Genomic DNA, 22213 nt, shown 5'->3' with positions numbered 1-22213 from the left:
GAAATCCTATACTCGCATAATAATGTTTAAATATACGTAAATGTATACATATATTCATAGATATATACATGTACTTGATTATTGCGTACACACATCTAAACTGACTTAAGCACATATTTACATCTAATATTATTGCATGTTTGGATGTATGTGTAAATTTTAGCTTCAATAGCAGGCCAGGGTCACGGGAGAAAAATTAAAAAAAAAAAAAAAAAAAAAAAAAAAGAAACAAATACAGTAAAAAAAAATAAAAAATTAACAACAAAGCAAAACAAATGGACATAAAAACCTCTAGAGCTATTTGTGGCCGCTAAACACCCGTTGTCGTGTTGTCGGAAGAAAAGTTTATAAAGCTTATATGCTACGCTATGCATACATTTACAATAATGGCTGGCAGGCGTTTAGTTTTTAATCTCTTTTTTTTCATACTCTCTCTCTCTCTCTCTCTCTCTCTTTCTCTCTCTCTCTCGCTGTCTCTCTCCCTTTTTCTCTTTTTGTTTCTCTACCTCTAGCTTTATTCATATTTGAGCACTATGTGTGAATAGTATTGGCGCGTAATGTTTATTATTCGCGTTCACACACACACACACACACACACACGCATATATTTGCCGTTTTTTTTTTTGTGTTTTTTTTTGTAATTTATTTGTTAGTTACCTTTAGCTAGAGAACAAAGTTGTCCGTCACATTGGATTGCTCGAGAGTATATTTTATCGCTTTTTCAAATACATTTTCTACACTTTGGCAAAAATGTAGTAAATTTTTTTATGAAAAACAAGACAAGTGTGAAAGTCATACGCATCTTATAAGGAATCTTGAGAATATATGCAAAAGCGAATTATTAGTATATTAATGGACCGATTTCAATCAACTTAATGAGTGATGATGATGAGCATATTTCATGAACGCTTGCATGGCGCTCGACCGCCTATGCAAGTGGTTCTTGCCCACTTTCAAGAGTCTATTACTAACTATGTTTTCGTCTTTTTTCTCAGTTTGCGAGAACTTGCGACTGGAGAAGAAAGACCGATGCACACGAATGAATAGACAAAATTAAGTCAAGATTTAAAATCTAACGATTGTATTCACAAGTCCTACAAATAGGTTGACGGCGATAGTAAAATCTCATCTTTCGATGTTTAGTAAAATTGAATTTTTTGTTGGCAAAAGAAAGATTATTCAAATTATCTTCATATTGCATTCTCTTGCTCATTGATCTTTTGATATTTCCTGTTATAATATTAAGGTTGTAGGAGGCGAGAACTTGCGTAAAATACATTTGAACTGTTTGCAATAAAAGATAACCAAGAAAAAAAAATTTTTTAAAAGGACTTTTTTTATACCATCGTTAAAAATGGGGATGAGGATGGGGATGGGGAGTGTGTGTGTAACAAAAAATATTACAAAAAAAAAAAAAAATGTTATATATTAGTAATGATTTTACACGTTTTTTACACGTTCGTGGCTCGATTTTGATAAATTATCGATCTATAATTATAATTATAATAAAATATTAGATCTTATAAAATACGTAGACTCATTTATACATACAAGCGTATGTGTAGATGAATGAGAATGAATTTCCAAGTTTTGTTTTTCATAACATATAATAAATCTTTAAAGTACAAGTGTTGCTAAACATTAATTCCATTAATTGAATTCATTGAACATTTTTTTGTTACTTACGATACGAAAGTTTTTAACAAATTTCAATAACTTTTGCAATTTTGAATTTTGCGAAAACGATTCGTCCCTAGCAGTCGTGATAAGCTTAGGAAAACGTAGAATTTTTTTTTTTAGGAACCTATTAAGCCTGTGGTGTTAGCTATTAATGTTTGAATTTTTTTTTTTTTTTTTTTTTCCTTCTCTAAGGTCTCTCGTCAAAGTTTAGCTCTAAAACTAATTATTATTACCAATAGTACAATACAATAATAGGACCGATAGATAGAATACAATAATAGCCCAGGACTAAGTAACACTTTTTTTTTTTTTTTCCATTCGTATTCATCAGCATAGATACCATCAAGAGCGTTACAGGCAAACGAAAACAAAAAAAGGATTTATGTCCAAAACTTTGAAATACTTCTCGATTTGTGCAACAACCCCATCATTTGATCCACATTTTTTTTAACTGGAGCATCTGGTCATCAAATAGGTTATTGTTGGTATTTGCAAGCTAATATAAATTTTGATATATGTTAACACATTTCGTTTGAAAATCGTATCATATGTCAATATTCATCCTGTTATCCTAAGAACTTATTGAGCAATGTGTTATACAGATGTATGATCAATCACTCATCAGGGAATGTCACCTATGCATGTAACACGGTGACGATGAGAAAGACGAAGAAGTGGAAAGAGAGATACACGAAGTGGAAAGAGAGATGATAAGCTGAACGATATATGTCAAATCAGTCAGTGTTATGTCTTCACCGAGCAATCACTCTCCATAACTCTCGATAATGCATTAATCGTACGTAAACTATGGCGATTCGCATGCGGGTATGCCGGCGAGATAGTTGCACTTCTTATTTACTTGACTAAGCAATAGCTAATTAGTTGTGACATGGTGCATTGGCTCCACAGCGAGTAACCATCTGGGAAGAACTCTTTCTCTTCAAACAATTTCCGAGATAAAATACTCAGTACATATTAAATTTTGATTTTTTTTAAAATGTCCTGAAACTTTATTATTAGGATATTTTTCAAAGTTTTCTGTGTTCAACATCAGCGTTGTAATTGTTATTTTCATCGGACATAAGTTATCATAATACTTCTCAAGCTAACATTGAGTTTCAGTTGTGTTTTCTCTCATCATATTCGGATGTTTCCAGTGCTTTGAAAGATTTGCAACACGTAACGACATAATTGAAATAACTTGAAAAATTGTGATAAACGTTATAGGACAGCGGGGACTTCCCAAAAATAATTTGGATCATATCTATCAGTTCCGAGAGTTATTGATCAATGTATTATTTATTTATTTATTTCGTGAAATTATGCTTTGAACATATTTTGAAAGTTTTTTGTTAGCGTAACGCACACATATATACGTGAATGCAAATCGTAGTATTTCATTTGCTACACCTTCCAGACTTTAAATAATCTCTGGATAGTAAATCTTAAATGCACATTGTTCGTATCCAAAATTTATAATTTAAACATATATCTTTCTTTGAATTTAAATATTCTTGAGTCTGTGTAGATTTTAAAAGACAGTTTGATTAAAAAAAAAAAAAAAAACAACAAAATGCAGTTTGATTGCAAAATAATTCAATCAAAATACATAGCATTATTCATCGGTAACTATTACTTTCTCTTATTATCTTGCCGACGGCGTACGCTCCAGCATTCATCGTCCATCGTCGTAACCAGTCGTCATAATACAAGCCCCGTTTGTGTGATTTTTATCCATAAGATTTACAACACGGCACCGAGCATTGTGACAATCGAATCAAATCGAATTGCTTTACCCAGTGATGGTTTGGCTCAATGGATACACTATAGCTAGCGTGAGCTTGATATCGCTAATACTTAACGCTACTATCGATGTTACTAGTTACCGCGGCCTTGTTCGCATTCTCCGGATTGTCGTTACAATAGTTTTTCCAAATTCCAAATAGGGCTCTACATGCTCTGTTTGCCATCCCTCGCTTACAGTTATCAGTTTTTAAAGTGTTGCGACCCCTTCTTTCGAGGAAGTTTCAATTGGCATATTTCTTCGCATTAAGCCGCAGGAATAACGCAAATATCCTAAGCACATTATTGCATTTGTGGTAAGCTCAAAAAGAATAAAAAAAATCTATTGCCCAAGAGCAACATAAAGGTATTATTTTATATTGCAAACCGCAATATTATCCATAGTTAGTTTAGCTTCTAATAAAATTCCTTCAAAATCTGTAGCTAAGTATTAACTAAAAGCATATTATTAAGATAAGAATAAGGAATATAAAAGAATGAAAATGGGAAACATTTACTCTTATGCCAGCCCGCCTTAGATATATGGTCCATATATTATACATAATATTACGATTTATTTCCCCATTTGCAATAGATTCTTGACAAATATTCTCTTCGTTTATCTGATATCATCTCAAATTTACATCTTACACCTTACTGACCGATGATTTGCTTATATATAAATTTCAACACTAATTTCTACATCAATTACGAGTGCAGGGTAATATTAGTAGTTTGTGCGATCGACATTTTCGTATACCGATAGATTTAAAATCACTTTTTCAAAATCGATAAAAGACTCGTTTTTCCGCCTCTCCATCTTTTTGTTTGGCGTTCAGCTAACAGGCCGCAATTTTTGGGTTATTTTGATAAAATTTGGTACACTGGTGTGACAAAAAGTAATGAAAATTATTCGGAATGGATCACCATATTATACCTTATTTTGAAAAGTTCTAGGATGATGTTGTGTGTTTTATAGCGGGCCCGGGCCAACTATAATCTTTTCACTTACTTTTTATTTGCATTCGAAATATGAGAAAGAATCCCGCCCCATCCCCAATTGCTTACGCATGCAATGTGATGCGCAAACTTTCACGAGTATTTTCGAATAGTGCTCAACTCCAATAAGGGACCGATTATGATTTCCTCTACGATTTTGAAGAAAATGATTTTATATGAGTGATTTTCTTTATGTAGTATTATATTGTTATCATTGCTTTTCTTTTCTTTTTTTTTTTTTTTGCAGTGTACGCATGAATATACGTTTTGCAAAATAAAAACCTTGAGAAATAAAATACAAGTTAACTGTATTTTTTAGATGGCATTGTAAAAACACGTAAAGATAAATAATTTTTTCAGCGTTTTTGTTTTTAGTAAATAATATTTGTTAGTTTGCGTTCGAAAAAAATGAGCGCAGCAAGTATATATTTCAATACTTACTAAAGACAATATTCGCATATTCATTACGTATGCAGGCAGCCGTATACTTATTTAGATACATTACACATGCCTGCGCATATAAGTGCGTGCATAGTTAAAACTATTTACACATTATATTGTCGTAGTTGTAATTTCAAAATCCCAAAAAAAAAAAAAAAAAAAAAAAAAAATTATTATCTATTGCTAGAGGAAAATTGGAAAAAACTTTTAAAAGAAACTTTTAAATGAAACAAATAATTATAGTCAAATATTAATGGTAGTAAGCAAGTAGGAGTGGTGCTAGCGGTAGTAGTAATAATAATAGTAGTAGTATTAGTAGTAGCATTATTCGGAAAGTCATAGCAATAATGACACTAAAGACTATGAATAAATAACAATAATAATAATAATAAAATATAGAATTTATCCAATAAATAAATCAAGTCTACTAGACATGTTCAAATATTAAATTGAATGAATATCTGAGCTAAAAGTAATAACTTTCCTAATAAAAAATTATATACAAAAAAAAAAAAAAAAAAAAAAGAACAAAAGATAAAACCCTACTATGCTCAATATTTTATGTGATCTACATCTCGCAGAACAATGGAGGAGGAATTTCGTCAATTGATCGTTGTAATGATCGCCTCTCAAATTAGGTTAAATTGACAGACAAATCAAACTTCAACACCGATCTTCTATTGGGACAGAGACATCAAGCAATCCATCCTTTTGAATGGAATCTTTATCACGTATGCATAATACTCTTAAGAAGCTTGCTACCCAAAAAAAAAAGACGGTTTCATCAAAATGTATTTATAGTACCACTACAAGCACGATACAAAAGCTGTTGAGCTATTGAGTTATTAAATTTAAGAATTTAATAAGAAATATTGGTAAAATTTCAATACCTATATAATAGGTATAATATAATTCAGATCAAGCACACTCAACGACAATTCCGCCCATAATTATATTGCTTTTTAGATGAACGCATGAGTTCATAGTCAGATATTATGACTAACTATATAATGCTCTGATTCTATAATCGATTTTTATGTAATCATATATCCCTAGGTACACATATACAAATTATTCGTTTATAGCAGACGGGTATAAAGAATTCGTTTTAAGCTTACTTTTGATGATTTTCTTTTACTTATTTATTTATTTTTTTTTATTTATTTTTATTTTTTTATTTTTTTTTTTCAATATTTGATTCAATGAATGTACTTGTGTTTGTTTGTAAATTGAATGTGTATGACAAGTGCACTACTATGTAGTCGTTGTCAGTGTAGTCAATGTCTAGGTCATTAAAAAACAGCGACGTTCACGTTCATATAAGTTTCGCTATAACCAAGTGTTTTAATTTTGTTTTTTGTTTTTTGCTTTTTTTTAAAATTTTTTTTTCTCAATATTGCTGTTGTTTGTTGTCATTGTATGCTTGCTTGTTTGCTCTTTTTTTTTTTTTTTTTTTTTTGTATAATATGTGTAAATATAATTTCATGTTTATGCAAAATTTGTAAAATGCAGCAAGTGGCACTTTATTGATTACATTGATTATTTTCATAAAACCTAAGTTTTAACGCGAAAGCTAAAAATAGATATTTTTACTACTTTCGAAAAGGAGCATTTTTTTTTTTTTTTTTTTTTGTCAAGTGACCATTGACTGTCTATGTCTCGCATTTATGCCGCGACCTCTTCATTATAACGAATTCTAGATAACACAGTAACGCATATGAGTTGACGCATATCGTTTTGTTTGACGATGCGTAGTAGTTAGCCACTGTTTGGGCTGAAATGTTTCATATTTTCAACTTGAAGCTCTTAGTTAATCAAATCCGACTCGAACTTAATGAATCCAAACTCTACATGTTATACACACATGTGTATTACTTTATTACTATTATTATAATTTATTTAGATCAAAGAAATAATCTACTAGAACTAAGAAAGTAGGATGGGCAGTAGAAACCAAAAATTATCTCACGTCATTTTTTTTTTAAAAGTGCGACAAGATGACTAAACAAATAATTTATTGCTATCATGTTCTCCAAGTACTTTTAAGACGTCCATAAAGTTGAATGCAACGAAACCAAGTCTTCGAGTATTAGGAAAATGTTGGCGTTCACTTTGTATATGTTTAATCGTAAAATGTTGTCCACAATTGTAAATTCCAGAAGTAGACCCCTTAAGGATCGATTGGTGTGTTGCAATGATGATGATGATGATGATGATGATGATGATGATGATGATGATGATGATGATGATGGTACCTGTCTTTCAAACTTTTCCATTATGCGACCCATGATAATAAAGTTCCCGAAACGGCAAATTTGGCCGCAAGGTTTATTCGCAAGTGATCAATACGAACCGCTACCCACAAAAAATTGTAAGTTTGTCTCCCTAAGTACCGATGGCATTCGTCACTTTTTGTTTCGTATAGTTCTTAGTTTACGCTTAGGTTTGCGTGCATGCGCGGTTCGTAGCATAACGGATAGCTCTAACTTCGATCTTGACGCGCTTCCGTGCACGATACGTTTACCTTGGAGTTAGTTGTCTTCTGGCGTCAACTATTTGCGTAGCCAGATCACCACTTTTACAATCGTTTAAAAAAAAAAAAATAAAACAAAAACAAGTGCTAACCATTATTTTTCAAACAATGAGAAGGCGCAACTTAACTCTCGTTCTCTTTGGCTTATTGGAACTGAACTTATCACAGGACTTGACGCTTAAAGTCCATGATGAGACTTGCATACATACAAGAATTAAATTCGGATAAGTATCTTTTGATTTTTTTTTTTTTTTTTTTTGGGGCAATAATAAGTTTTTTTCAACGTCGTCGCCGACTATCATTGAATTGTTAGTGTTAAGTAGTTTCGGGATTATTTTAGATTTTCTAACTTGTAAAAACTCTATTTGCTAATGCTGGAAGATCTATATCGGCAATGATGTTTGTTGTTAATATTATTATTCGACTTAGCAAAGAAAACATTTTTAATCTTTCTCCTTAAATGCATTCAATTCCGTTGCCCGTGAGTCGTGAGGAAACAGTAAAAGAATAAAATTCTCATATCGAAATGATGAAACAATTGGATCATAAAACGAATTAAACAAACATCAAAGACTGCTTACTTACTAGCCAATTTTGTTTTCCGCCTATCCAAAAATATATATGTAATATGCACTCATAATTTGTTCGTCAAATAATTTTTTGAAATGTCATGTAAAGCAATGAGTCGCTTAAAATGTTGCAGCAGACATTGTGGATACCATACATAATGCGGCTGTATTGCTCGGTGTACAATTACATCGATTAAATTCGTTTGCTATAGCTTTAAACTTATTATCTTTGTTTTATTATTTTTATTTTATTTTTTTTTTTTTTGAAATTTAATTAAAATTCCCTTAGAATTTACTTGGAACGATGGATATTATTTTAATTTGTTTTTCGCTCTCATTTATTTTAATCATTGTCTACGAAACGGACCATTTATTCGTTAATTGACTAGCAATCATTAATTTGGGAAATAAAGTAAGCAAATTGTAAAGAAGCAGCGCTCAAATTTAACATTTTTTTTTTGTAAAATATAAAATCAAATTTTTCAACAACAAAAAATATATATATATATATATATTTTTAAATTGATGCAAATTAATCGCAGTAAAAATGTAAAATACTGGATGCATCCCTTTCGCTTTAATATACTCGTCACAACAAGCGACAAGATTAATACAATGAAGACAATCTACTCAAAAATTTTATAAATTTTCGTTTAACCTTCCGAAATATGCATGATAAGTTTATCTGTATAAAAGACGAAAACGTTGAGCGTAGAAAATTGCAAAAGACTAAATTCAAATATAAAATATTGCGCATAACTTTAAAATATTTATCCAATCAAAATTATTTATCAAAAGATATATTAGTCTACAAATTGAAACGAATCAAAAAAAATTCATGCAAATACTTGAAGGATACGCGGTCGAGTCAGGCAAAATATATGCAAAAAGCTTTTCTATTAAAAAAAAAAAAGAAAAAAAAAAAAAAAAGAGTTTTTTCGAAACACCGTTTAAGGCGCTTAAACAATAAAATGAAATTCTGAAAAAAATCTTCAGTCTTATGTACTCTATAAGCTTTTTTATAGAAAGCCAAGATAACAAGATGGACATAACTTAACTTAAAGCCTTATGAGTAGAAAGATGCAAGAGAAACTGTTAGAATAAAAAATTTTTTAATTTCTAAATATCATCGACCTTCAGTTTTTTCTTCTCGCTCTGCTAATTTCTCTTCTCAGCGGTTTAAAGTATTTGTTTCACTATATGGAGAATTATTGAGGAAAATTCGCAATTGTTATCCCAAAAGTGATTATCCCAACGACTAGGACTGATATTAGTAGTGATTCTCTATTATAAAAGTTGAGCAGACGACGAGTTTATCAGTATCGCACATTGCCGTTATAATTATTTTTAAGCATGCAATTTTAGGCGAAGAAAATTTGCAACTGCGTAGACATGTCAAGTGATCGTGACAAAGCGGAAAATTATCCAAAATTTTGTTTGGCAAAAATTGAAAAATGGAAAAATTCAAAGCATTCGAACGGGTATTTTAATTGACTAAATCACGGGATACGTGGATCGTGAAGAGATAACTAACATATTTAGACAAAACTCACCTATTGAAGATCATTGAATCCTTTACATGAAGACATGTTACCGTGCGCTGTTGTTGTTGTTGTTGTTGTTGTTGGTGGTGGTAGGTGGATAAGCGCACCGCGCGCGCTCTTTCGCTCAAAATTAAATTAGAAAATATTTGCTTATGATGAACAACAACAAAAATGCAAAAGCAATATATATATATATACTTTTGTTGTTGTTAATGTTTTTTTCTCCTTTACACTTTATTATAATTTCACATTTCATAGAGGCGTCGATCGTTGCTATATTGAAATGCTGCATACAAATGTACGTGTGGACGTTGTTGACTCCTTCCTACCGTTGACCCCGGTATGTTGTTGTGTTAATATCGCGTGCAATCTTACGTTTATTGACCTTGGTATGAGAGAGCACGTCTGAACATAATGTGCTGCTGAATGCCTATACAGCTGCAGGTATGGGTTGTATATCGATCATTGAACGTATCCGTGTTTGATGATGACTGAGTTTGAGAGAGAGTGTAAGTAAGTACATTGGGGATATATATATATATATACATATATATATATATATATATACATATATATATACATATATATATATAACGTAACGTTTATTTAATAAGATCGCGCACAAACAAAAACGCACACACGCGCATACCCTTACACATTTACTTCTTTGTCAAATGATGATATTTATTATAAAGGTATTTTATATCGTTGTCGTTGCTATTATTATTATTATTATTATTGTTATTATTTTTATTATTATTATTATTATTATTATTATTATTGTTGTTGTTGTTGTTCGATTATGGAAGTTTTGAAAGAAAAGAAAATCATCCCAAAAAAAAAAAAAAAAAAAAAAAAATGAAAACAAACAAGTAAATCTAAGATTGATTTTTAGGTGTTAGATCAACGACCAACAAGTGCAATACTTTTTCTTATGTTTTTTCGTAGGCTTCAATATAATGAAACGTTAGGCTTAAATACAAAACCCGGTGCAATAGTAATAACAATTACTTGTTAGCTATGAAATAATTAAAGATTTTTTTGTTTTTCGAAAAGTGTATTATTTTTTAAAAAATATTTTTAAATTTATTATGTATTTTTCTTTTTTTATTATATATATGTATGTATATATATATATACATTTTTTTTTTTTTTTTTTTTTTTTTTTTTAAATTAAATTCACAGACAATTCTTTAATTAAGGCAATATGGATATAAATACTCTCAGTAGACGTATAGGGAAGAAACAGATATCAAACTTTTTGAAATGTTTTTTTTTTTTTAATGCCTTTCGTAATTTTATAAAGATTTTTTTTGTTTTTTGTTAATTTTTGGATTATTATTTATTTAATTAATTATTTATTTATATATTGTATATGTGACCATTAAGAAACAATTTTATTATTTATATATCAAAAAAGTCGTAAATGTTAATAAACCGAATTCTTAAAACTGTTCAGTGCATTGAAAGCATTTTGCTGAGCAGCTCATTTTGGCAGTTATACTGCACGCATAACAACCCTATGACGAGATAGAAGCATGAATGTCATTAGAGTGCTCTGGAACACCGCACGTTGTGCACTCTATACATAACGCACGGGGCCTTAAAAAACTAAAGGCAAAATACGTTAGAAATATAATTCGTTTTGCAACCAAATGCAGAAAGCAATAAAACAAACACAAAAAAGTAACGTTGGCGCCTCCGCCTCGTATATAACGAAGAAAAAGAGATATTAACGCGTCTTTGCTGTTTACACGATTTACAACCGTTCGATACAATAGTCCGATACAGACTGACTGACAAATGCATGGAGCAGCTCACAACCAGCAATCGTAAATGCGTTCAAACTAGCAGCGATTATTGAAAGCAACAAAACAACAACAACAATAATAATAATAACAATAATAATAATAATAACAACACAACAACAACAATATAATACGCAAGCACGTTGTACTCTCTCTCTTCACTGGGGCATAGGGGAGCGCTAAAGATAAACGTATACATTAAATACTCTCATTCAATATAAACTTTAAAGCTGCTTGCATTTGCTTTCTGGTGTTAAAAGTTCTCTTAAATTTGTTTTTTTTTTATTTTTATTTATTTTTTTTTTTTATTTTTTTTTTTTTACATCTATTAACCAAAAATAAAGCGCCAACAAGGCTGCAGGTTCATTCGTGTTATCCTCAACGCAAAACGTAAAGCAAATAACTGAAAGTTGTCACTAATATCCAGCATCGTTATAGATGCCTGCAACTAGACCTACAAATTAAAGCAAAAAAAATTTCTTACATGCATTTACAGTTTATTCACATATATTTTCTTACCATACCTTAATTAAGGGCAAAATATAAAATAAAATTATAAGGTAAAATATTATAGATGCCCAGGTTGTATAAACTTTATGATTTTTTTGAATTTCCATAAGACAAATGATGATCGCACTTATTGATAATAGAAAGTTTAAGAAAACTGAAGATAGTTGGCTACCAAAACGGGCGATTGGAATGAACGTTTAGCTGTTTATGACCAAGAAAAACAAATCTTGATGAAGTGTTGAAGAACAACACCAAAAGAATACGATTATTTCAATTTATGTTTCTCAATAGTTCGCCAGTTATAGCAAGAATGAAAATCGAAAATATTAAATATTAAATATTTATTAGATTGTTTTTTTTTTTGGAATAATTCGCGATCGATAATCCCCTAAAGTAATTACCGCCAAAGTTCTGAATTCTGTCTGACATCAGCCATTACCTGAAAGCGTGATTAAGGCAAAAAAAAAAGAAAAAGACAAAAGTTTGCATCCATTGATTTGCACATAAGCGTTCTCGTGTGTAACTGTTGTTAAAACAGTAGAGAAAATATGTCGATACCATAAATGACTTCTGGCATGTGCTTACATGTGAACAGGTGGATGGAAACATTATTATTATTACGACGAGACAGTTATGCTAGTACAAAAAAAAAAAAAAACAACAACAAAATCGTATGCAACTGAATATTCAGATTGAATCAAATTTTTAACATCCAAGCAAGAGTCAAAGGCGAGATGCATTCATACATATTTCAAATGAAATTTTCAGACAACTTGGCTTCACTTCACTTTCAAAAGGAAATGGGACAAAGTAAAAAACGTTTTTTTTATACGCGATTTTTTCGTACTTGTGTACACGGACCCATTGATCAATTTAGTTGATCCTTAATAGAAAATATTGAATGGCTTAGAGGAACTAACCCACCCACCATAAATACATGCATGAATATGCTCATTCGTAAGTCTCTAGTACGGAGATGTATCTTGATGAAAAGTATCGTACACTAACGCTATTTTGGCCAAAGCATAAACGCTATTGCAAATGATTTGAATCCGACTACTTGTTTAAAGTGTCGCCATATCAGGCCTTAGTTTGAAAAATCGTTATATGAATAACTGTAGGGTGGTGTACGGTATTTTATGGCGAGTCACGGCCCACCATTAGTAAATAGATAGCAGTCTCTGGAGTTCATCTTTGAGAGATTTGTAGTGATACATCACTACATACGGCAATTGCCGATTAGTATTTTTAAGTAAAAACGCGCAATGAATGATTTCATAATGTTCTGCTATCTAGTCAAACCGAATCCTTTAAAGGCACTTGAACAACAATATAGAGAAATTAAAAAAAAAACAAAAAATTTTAAGTTTTATATCAGTGCTTTTAAAAAAAACTTGACGATCATCTCCCATCGTCAGTGTAGCTCTACGAACTCCCATGGCGTTGACATTTACGGGTAATATTCCTGTCAGCAAATCGCCTCAAGCTGATTGTGTTGCGAGAGCCCGTAGAATGCAATAACCAGCTTAACTGTTATCCTTGAAATATGCAGAAATTTCTTGTGAATGCTGCTTTAGGATAACTGATCAAGTACCCGTTAAGCGCTCGGTCCACTTAGGACTCAATTCCCTTACTTTTTCTATTCGGAAAAAACGAGCTCTTAAGCCGTTTCAGGTTTAAAGAAATTTTTATGAAGTTTTTCACATTCAATCTTTTGGACCAACGAAGCCCGAGAAGTTCTTTGCATTATTCTTTATTTTAGCTTGCAAATAAATTTCATCCAGCTACGCTTTCTTTGTAATTTATGTGTGTGATACGGGTGTCGTTTAACTAAACGATTGAAAAATGTTGCATGTTTCTGGAGTATGCTTGAAATAGCCGTAGCAGCTCTAATTTCACATTGAAAGATTCTTTGAATGATTGCAATAGAGAATCGTAAGTCATATGAAATTATTGGTGTTTTGCATAAAATTTTCACAAATGTAAAATAAAATAAATTATCCCAAGCATTGCCCAAAAAAAAAATTCATATTCACATACAATTCCACACTGAAAAGGTAAAATTTTAGATTTGCCAAACGTTAAGTCACGCATAAGTCTTCGCCTTGGTTTTCACTTGTTTACGTTGTCAAAGCAGCTAACATTTGCGATGAAGAACTTTTTTCTCTTGTTTATTGTGACAGAATCCCAATATTGGCAATGTCCTGCTTTTAAACTCAAATGCATTTAAAATTAATTTTTTTTCCTATGAAAATCGTGATCGTACCGCAATCACGTCAGCTGCAGGATTTGATGATAGAACTAGAATTGTCAATTCGAAGATCAAGCGTGCTGTCATTGGAAAAGAAGATTCCACTCATCTCAAAGACTGGAAATTTCGATTGACCCTGTGTACATTCTGCTACAAAAAGGATAACATTTTTTTTGTATAAAAAGAAAGCTCACTCAAAATTTATTGCAGCTTACTATAGGTACTTTGGAAGCTTTTAATTTTTTCTTTGATGTCATTGATGAATTTTTTTTCGATTTGACACTGCGTGCTGAAAACTAAGTTTTCCAACTCTGACGTTCTGCTTTACTATATTTTAGGCAACATCAGTCATGTGCGATTTCAAGATGAAATTTCACATTTTAAAATGGAAGAATACGTTACATTAAGTTTTTTGTTGTTTTCTTGACAACTTTACTAATCTTCGTCTTTGCCTCTTTGGATTCGCTATAGCTTTTTCATTCTCATTTTTTTAGTGACTTCACGGGGCGCTTTGTTATTAAAATAATGAAAAACATTTTCATAATTTGTGGAATAATTCTGTTCGCATCTACTCTTGATTGCTAACACTGGTGTTTTTCACTTATCAACTGTGCTTACGCAAGAACGCTAGGATTGTTGAAACCAAACAGCAAACATATAACGTTAGTATGCTTGACAGTACAAAGTTTCGCCTCATCCCTGTTTAGATGTCAGGACTTTCTTTCTGCCTTGCAAGATTAATACGAGGGCAATACGACTAAACTTCCCATAAACTTTCCTTGAATTATTTGTTAAGAGTGGGAAGTACTTGATTTTTATGATTTGAAGGAATTAATATTCGTTTAAATCCAATCTTAAGAATTGCGATGAGAATCCCTTTTATTTTCTTCACGCGGAACTTTAAATATTCTATTCTTACGAAAGTCGTTGCTAATGTAACCGACCGCTCCCTTGGAGAAAAATCTTAGAATAATAAAGCCGTTGTTAATAACGACGCTCTTTCCGCCAATAGCACTGTCAAATTGATTTCTAGCTCTATCATTACTCCTAACATTTAATTCTAAAATTCCATCAAATTGAAAGCTTTTCTGATGCTCCATGAAAAAAGCTACACTGATGTTAAATAAGCGTGACGGCCGCCATCCCCCTCGTTCGAACCAGATATCGAGTACACTTGTGCATTTCGTATTGATTCAAATACGGCGTGGGACAGCAGTTCTTAACCTCTTATCGACTATGGGCTATTATCATTCACGATTACATTGGCTAAACGTAGTAAAACCCTTTCCTTCGAAGATTTGCGTGTCTGCGGACGCAACGTAAACAAAAATGTTTCCACGATGAGCTGAACATCGGAACAGCAAACGCTTTCTTAATTTTTTTTTTTTTATTATGTATATGAGAGAATAGCGAAGCAGACGGACTGAGCCGATGAGATATGGCTTACATGTCTAGATTAAAAAAAAAATTTATAATATTTCGATGATTGTATGTAGTCGGACTAAAATGTATAAATTTATGTTTTAATTAAAAAAAATTGGCCCCACTGCAAGTCTAGGATAATTAAAAAAAAATTTTACAAAAGCTTCATCAAGATGAAAAGAACAAAAACAACAAATTATCGAAAACATAAGTTGAAAGCAACCAAATTAATGAAAAAAGGCGTAAACTTTATATTTAATATGATTAAAGCGATATATTTGCATTTAAAATGAAGCATGTGCCATGTAAACCCTAAAACATAATGTGTTGTGTTGGCAACAGCTTTGGTAACCCTATTGTGGAATCTGGGCGGTTAACTTGTGGAATTTGGGCGGTTTATACAAAACAACATATGACAAGTGCAATACATAACGAATGAGTAAGAAGTTAGAACCGAGGTAGCTTGTTTTCGTTCTCGTTTGGTTTTTTCTTATGAAATGCCTTAACTGGCATATTGCTTTGTCCTTTTCTAAAAGAATCCGCTGAATATAATTTCAAACACAAACGCCAACCTTTCACAAGTTAATTTCTCGAGTAAAGCATTATTCTAATTATTGAAAAGATTACGTAGGTAATTATGTATACTGTTATGTATGGTGTTAAAGAAACTTCTGATATATTTTCAAATTTACGGCAGTTAAAAACTTGGTGAAGATCCCATTATTTTCATGCAGACTTTATCGCAAGAGTGACCACTGACGAGCCTGTAGAGCATTTTAATTTCGCAAGATAAGAATAGTTATTCCGAAAGCGGTTTGAAGGCAAGCAGTAGGAAAAGTAGAAAAAGCGATCTTCTTTACCATTCTTCTTCTTCCATTCATTTTCGATAATATAAGTTGCTTCTTCGGGAATATATTTGATGAAAAGAATATCAACAATTGTCTTGAGTCTCGCGTGCATTGAGTTAGCCTCTTCGACCAAATGACAATTTGGTCATATGTGTGGAAAGCAGCTTTATTATCAACGAATACACCATTTGTTTGTATAAAATTCGTTAACAACGTTAAAAAAATTTGTAAAATTTAAAAAAAAAGCAGTAGCTGCCCCATTCGTTTGCACCATTTATCGAATTTCTTATACAAAATTATATATGCAATTCACTAATCATAATATTATGTGAAATATCTACTTCAAAATAATAAAAAGAAATCAAATTAAATTAAGTACTGCTGGTGATAATGAGTCGGCATTAATAGAATTTAAGATTTATTAGAATTCATTAAGATTCACCAACAGATTTTATTTTCTATTTTTACAATAGTGAAGTCTTTGTGCAGTTGTATGTACCAAAAACTATATGTTATTTAAATCGACCCATCTGCCATTTAAAATGCAACAGGCGGAAATTCCAAAATCCAATTCTATTTCGTTCCGCTTTCGCCTGGTTTGTGTCCAAAATCTCTCTCGACTTGTATCTAAAATCATATAAACATCAGAAAATCAAATATCACAAATGGAAAAATGATAAATATTAGAGAAAATGCACTTAATTATATAGAAAAAGGTGCATTTTTGTTTTTGCAGTAAAAAACATTTTTTTTTTTATAAAGTATACACATATACGTTCGATTATGTATATTTCCGTTTGGACGACTGAAACAGGTTTGTTAAATTTGGTAAAGTTTCGGTTGAAAAAAAAAACGAGTGAACAACAAACAAATGAATAAACAGAAAAATTGATTAATTGTAAAAAGAATAAGACTAGATAAAAAAATAAAATATAAAACAAAACGTACCTACAAATATCTACACATACATATATATGCATATATGTATATGAAGGTATTTAATAATAATGAATAAATTAAAGCATAAACAATAATACTACATGCGTTAAATATTTAATAGGAGAATTTTAAGAAAATTTCAATTTTTTTTTTTTTGTCGTGAGCAACGTTGTAATATTTCGTAGAGTGCTTCATAAGCCATAAAGTGATTCATAAAAATGTATTAGAAATAATACGATGCAAAGCATTAATTGACTTTCTCTTTCTCTCTGTCTCCTCGCTGTCTCTTCGGTATGTTTACAGTTGCAATTCGCAATGCAAACCAAATAAGTTGAAATCCAATTGTAAGGTGCGTTGTTTGGAAAATCACATTATAACGAAACAAAATATCGCCTCAAATCTTATTGTAAAACATTTAAAATACCTTATTTTCACTTAATAGAAATTATTTTTAATGCATCTTATCGAGTTGCTAATGCGTGCAATCAGTTCATAAATTGCGAAAAAAAAACACAAAAAAAAACACAAAAAAAAAATTAACAAAGCCCGTTTAGCATTTGTTTTTTTTTTTTTTTTTTTTTATAAATTTAACTTCATTTTTATTGAGGTGAAAAAAGTTCTAATCGATATACGCTTACAAAAATATAATTGGCTTTTCTTTAATTGATTCATAAACAAACAGTTGGTCTTTAATAAGACGTTTTCATAGGATACGTTTATAAAATGGAAAAAGTAAACAAAATTGAAAAATTCAACAATAATAACGCAAGCAACAAACAAACACGTGCGCCATCGGAAAAATTCTACTCAAGTGTGGTTTAAACCTGAGAAAATGTTTATAATTGACTTGCATTTTGTGCATGAGACAATTTTTTGGACTTGACCTAATTCTTACTAAAAAAAAAAAAGAAAAGAAAATATATATCAAATTGAAGTTGTCGATGAGCAAAGGGAAATGAGATTTTTTTTTTTTAAATTGTATATTGACTTAACGTGGCTTTTAATGCGATAATTGCGAAAACGTTGACTGTGGAATATGGGTGGCTCGGTAAGTCAAATATTTCGTTCGGGCTCAGCGTTGCTGTCACACCGACGAGATGGGCATATATCAAAGGCTACAGAGGAGAAAATTCAAACTTTATTTGAGATTTTAAGAGCTAATCCAAAAATCTCTATACAAACATTAGAAAGTTTGCTCATGCAAATTCCAAAGGTTAGTTGGTTTTATTTCGCTTATCTATGTTGCACATATTGTCATATTAATTGATATTGATTTTCTTATTGTTGCTACGTGCTTTACATATGTAGAATGAAAATATTTTAGTTATACATGATGACTGCGGCTTCAATATATTACAACGTAGTGTCGGCCTTAATCACATCGAACTTACGAAATGGTTGCTACAACGACATCGGCCAGATGTTAATCGCAGTCCTTGCTCTCTTCCGTTACATATAGCCTGTCTGAAAGGCTATGAGGCCTGCGTAGAGTTATTGCTGAAGTATGGAGCTCGTATAGAATGCGATTCACGCATGTGTTTTCCAAGTTCCCATTCGTCTAATTGTGAGCTATTCCAATACAATGCCAGTAATTTTGAAGACGTTGAATTTCCAATGCCTCGTGAACGTTACGATAATTCTAAATTGCAGAATGCTATATGTTACGCCATCGATGGTGATCAAATTAACGTTTTAAACATATTAGTGCAAAAGATTGAAGATCCTTGGGTAACTGGAAGAGACAATACGGTCGTCCACATGATTTATTTACTAATCTTCTCGATATTATAGATACCATTTCGCGTTAAAAAGCCAGCGTTTCATTTATTACATACGGCTTGTGAACGGGGCGCTTGGAATTGCGTTCAGCAACTAATTGTTACTCGTTCTGAAGAAATCAATCTCATTAAAGACGAATATTATCCCATACATCAAGCTGTATTACATGATGTACGATTTCTAGAGTTACTCATACAACACGGAGCCATAACCACTGTACGTACCTGTACTCAACAATTCACTTTATTGCATATGGGTAAACCTACAAAAATTTTTTAATAATTAAACTAAACAGATCAATTAAGTTCTACAATTATTAAAAATTTAGTAATATTTATTGCACGTAAGTCTGCGGAAGATACCTTAAGCATTTTGAGGATATTGCTCGAACGCGGATGTAAAGAGCTTATTAATGAACCAGATGTGCTTGGTAATACCCCGTTGCATTCTCTTATAGTGCGTTACGCTTTAGAGGAAGCCAGGTAAAAGCGATTCATTTCACAATTAATATATTCACACACTATCTGTCTGTCTTATCTTTAGGTATGGTTATGATAAGTGGAGTAAATGGGACGTTCTCCATTTAGTACGATTTCTATTGCAAAATGGCGCCAAAAATTCCATTAACCAAGCCGGCAATAGTGCTCTGGCTTGCGTTTTTCGTCACATACGAGATTGGGAAGTCTGCTTTGAATTGCTTAGCATGCTTATTAAAGAAGATGGTACGAAACCAATTGCAAATTATCTTCTTTTTTTTTTTTTGTTTTTCTTCTTTTTTAATTCCAAAATTTTGATTTTCTTTTCTAAATTGAAGGTGACCCAAACATTGTCGGCCGTGACGGTTCAGTGCCTATAATGGTTCTGCTAATACCTCTAATTAACACAGACACTTTACACCATTTTACTCATTCAATGAAGGTATCATGTTTTCTCCTCCTTATATCTACTACCAAAACATGTAGACAACAAAAGAGCTATGAATATGAAAATTGCGAATATATAACTATATCGATATGTGTACACTCAAACAGTGCAATAACCTGAGTCAATCGTATTCGGGCATTGTGATCAATCACTAGTCATAAGAGAAAACAATATTGTTTCTAATTATGGTTCTTGTGGTTCTGCGTTAAATTTGTTATTCCGAAACACTAATCAGAATAAAAGCCTCTAATATCAATTTTGAGTTCGTTAAGTCGCGAAAAACACGAGCAAATATATTCTTTGTGAAATGTGGCATCTTTGTGAAATTACTGAGGATACTGCTGCTAGTATATTTTTAGCAATAATATGCAATCCATGGCAGTTAAAAAATTGAAATTAGATTTGAATATAGATAGACTCGAGCCACCTGGAAATTAAAAATTTAGGCTAATGAAGTACTTGCAATTAACTGTCAACTGCTTGAGGTGGTGGTGGATATTGAAAATTCGTCTCGAGGCGAATATGGCTTTAATGTGTTACGTCATAAACATTTTCTTTATCTATTACAGGTTTGTTTTGTTAATTGCATACGAATTTTGTTACAACATGGAGCAAACCCGAACTGTTCCTATCATCAGAATCTCACGCCACTGCATGTCTTGGTTTTCACTGTTAGCGAAAATTTTTTGTTGACCTGTGATACTTCAAAACGCACAAATTATGATTTTATTAAAAATATCTTATATTTGCTGCTACAGCATGGCCTTGACTGTAATCAAACATATCAGAATATATTACAAGCAGTCTTGGATATGGTACGCAATGTGCGTTCTTGTCAAGATATGCAATGTGTTTATGATTTAATTTTAACGCTTGTACAATACGGAGCAGATACGAATATAGTATTAAGCAGCATGACCACTGGTGGTGCAATATATTCCAATGAAATTGCTCGTTTTGGCGATGCCTTAGGTTTAAATGGCTCACCTGAAAACGATACAACAAACGAGGTGACTAGCAGTAGTAGCAATGGTGGAGGCGGAGGTAGCAGTGCTCGTCAGACATTGGGCGAATCAACATTTCGTAACTCGTTTCGCACCAATTCTCGATATCTGCTCTTTTATTATATTGTGCTAATAACCAAAAAGGATTTCATACTCAACGATCCCGAATTAACGTTCACGCATGTTATACATTTGTTCTTCAGTACCATGCAACACGATGCCTTGTACAATTGCTTAAAATCGTTGCATAATTTTTACATGGCTCAGGTACCGAGTAAAAAAACCGAACAATTAATAGCAGTTATATCATCATTGTATCGTAAGCCTCGCAACTTAAAGCAGTTAGCACGTCTTGCTATTTATGAGGCAGTTAATCGAAAATTGGCTCAAAATATAAATGGATTAAAATTGCCAGGACCGTTAAAGGACTATGTATTAAATTTTGACCGGTAACCATAAGACGTGCAAAAGAGATAAAGTAATAAGCATTAAACACTCCTTTCAAATATAGATATATATATATACATATATATACATATGTTTTTTTGTTTTTGTTTGCAATTTAAGCTTAAAAACGACTATAAAAGTACTTTAGAATTCTTAAAAAACCAATTATAAAATAAGAGGGATATTTTTTTCGTAACGTTTCAGTATCAACAAAAAACATGAAGTTATATCAAGTGCCATTTTTAATTTTTCTTATATTTATTCTATCGGTGAAACTAATTAATTTACTTAATTGTAACTCATTTGAATTTCCCCAACCCAGCCCCTGCTGCGATGGCTTCGCAAATATTGCCAAAATGCGAAATAAAAAAAAAAATATATATATATATGACAAATTATGTTATCACATTGTTCCTTTTAACAAAAATCATTTTGATTATTATATCGATAAATTATTAGAATTAATTAATAGTAATAAAAAGTGAAAACGCGAACAGTAAATATTTAAACAAAATTTGTGCTTTTCTTTTATCGAACCCCTCTATATTAACGTAACTTTTTGCTTAGTAACCATCCCTAATAACTAAGTAACGTGCTTAAATAAAGCATGAAATTGAGAAAAAAAAAGAAGTAAATAAATATATATACATACCATACATACATACATATATAGATTCAGATATATATATATATATATATATATATATTGAATTCAGTTTGGTCGGAATAGCCT

At 31.5% G+C, this 22213-nt stretch overlaps 1 protein-coding gene and 1 long non-coding RNA gene across 6 annotated transcripts in view; one reads left to right on the top strand and one right to left on the bottom strand.

Annotated features, from left to right (window-relative positions):
• The window catches only part of LOC119631522, a 31250-nt gene extending 19912 nt beyond the window's left edge, over window positions 1-11338 (bottom strand). Inside the window, exons 1-2 of one of the 5 annotated variants that reach the window (XR_005246668.1) lie at window positions 11227-11338; window positions 9558-10039 (exon numbers count right to left, since the gene is read on the bottom strand). This is a non-coding gene — a long non-coding RNA (uncharacterized LOC119631522). Of the gene's footprint in view, window positions 1-9557; window positions 10308-11226 lie in introns of those variants that run through there. The other 4 variants (XR_005246665.1, XR_005246666.1, XR_005246667.1 and 1 more) reach the window with 4 other exon arrangements.
• A 6530-nt stretch (window positions 11339-17868) lies between these two features.
• LOC119632174 (ankyrin-1) lies at window positions 17869-21857 on the top strand. The gene is made up of 7 exons (XM_038024967.1): window positions 17869-18539; window positions 18635-19054; window positions 19118-19361; window positions 19434-19587; window positions 19649-19827; window positions 19920-20023; window positions 20599-21857. The coding sequence occupies exons 1-7, from the start codon at window positions 18363-18365 to the stop codon at window positions 21484-21486; spliced, it is 2166 nt and encodes a 721-aa protein (XP_037880895.1). The 5' UTR covers window positions 17869-18362; the 3' UTR covers window positions 21487-21857.
• The last annotated feature ends 356 nt before the right edge of the window (window positions 21858-22213 follow it).

This window comes from Glossina fuscipes, unplaced genomic scaffold (assembly GCF_014805625.2).
Source record: "Glossina fuscipes isolate IAEA_lab_2018 unplaced genomic scaffold, Yale_Gfus_2 1, whole genome shotgun sequence".
In the NCBI taxonomy this organism is placed as follows: domain Eukaryota; kingdom Metazoa; phylum Arthropoda; class Insecta; order Diptera; family Glossinidae; genus Glossina; species Glossina fuscipes.
This window is presented reverse-complemented; position numbering and strand designations above follow the sequence as displayed.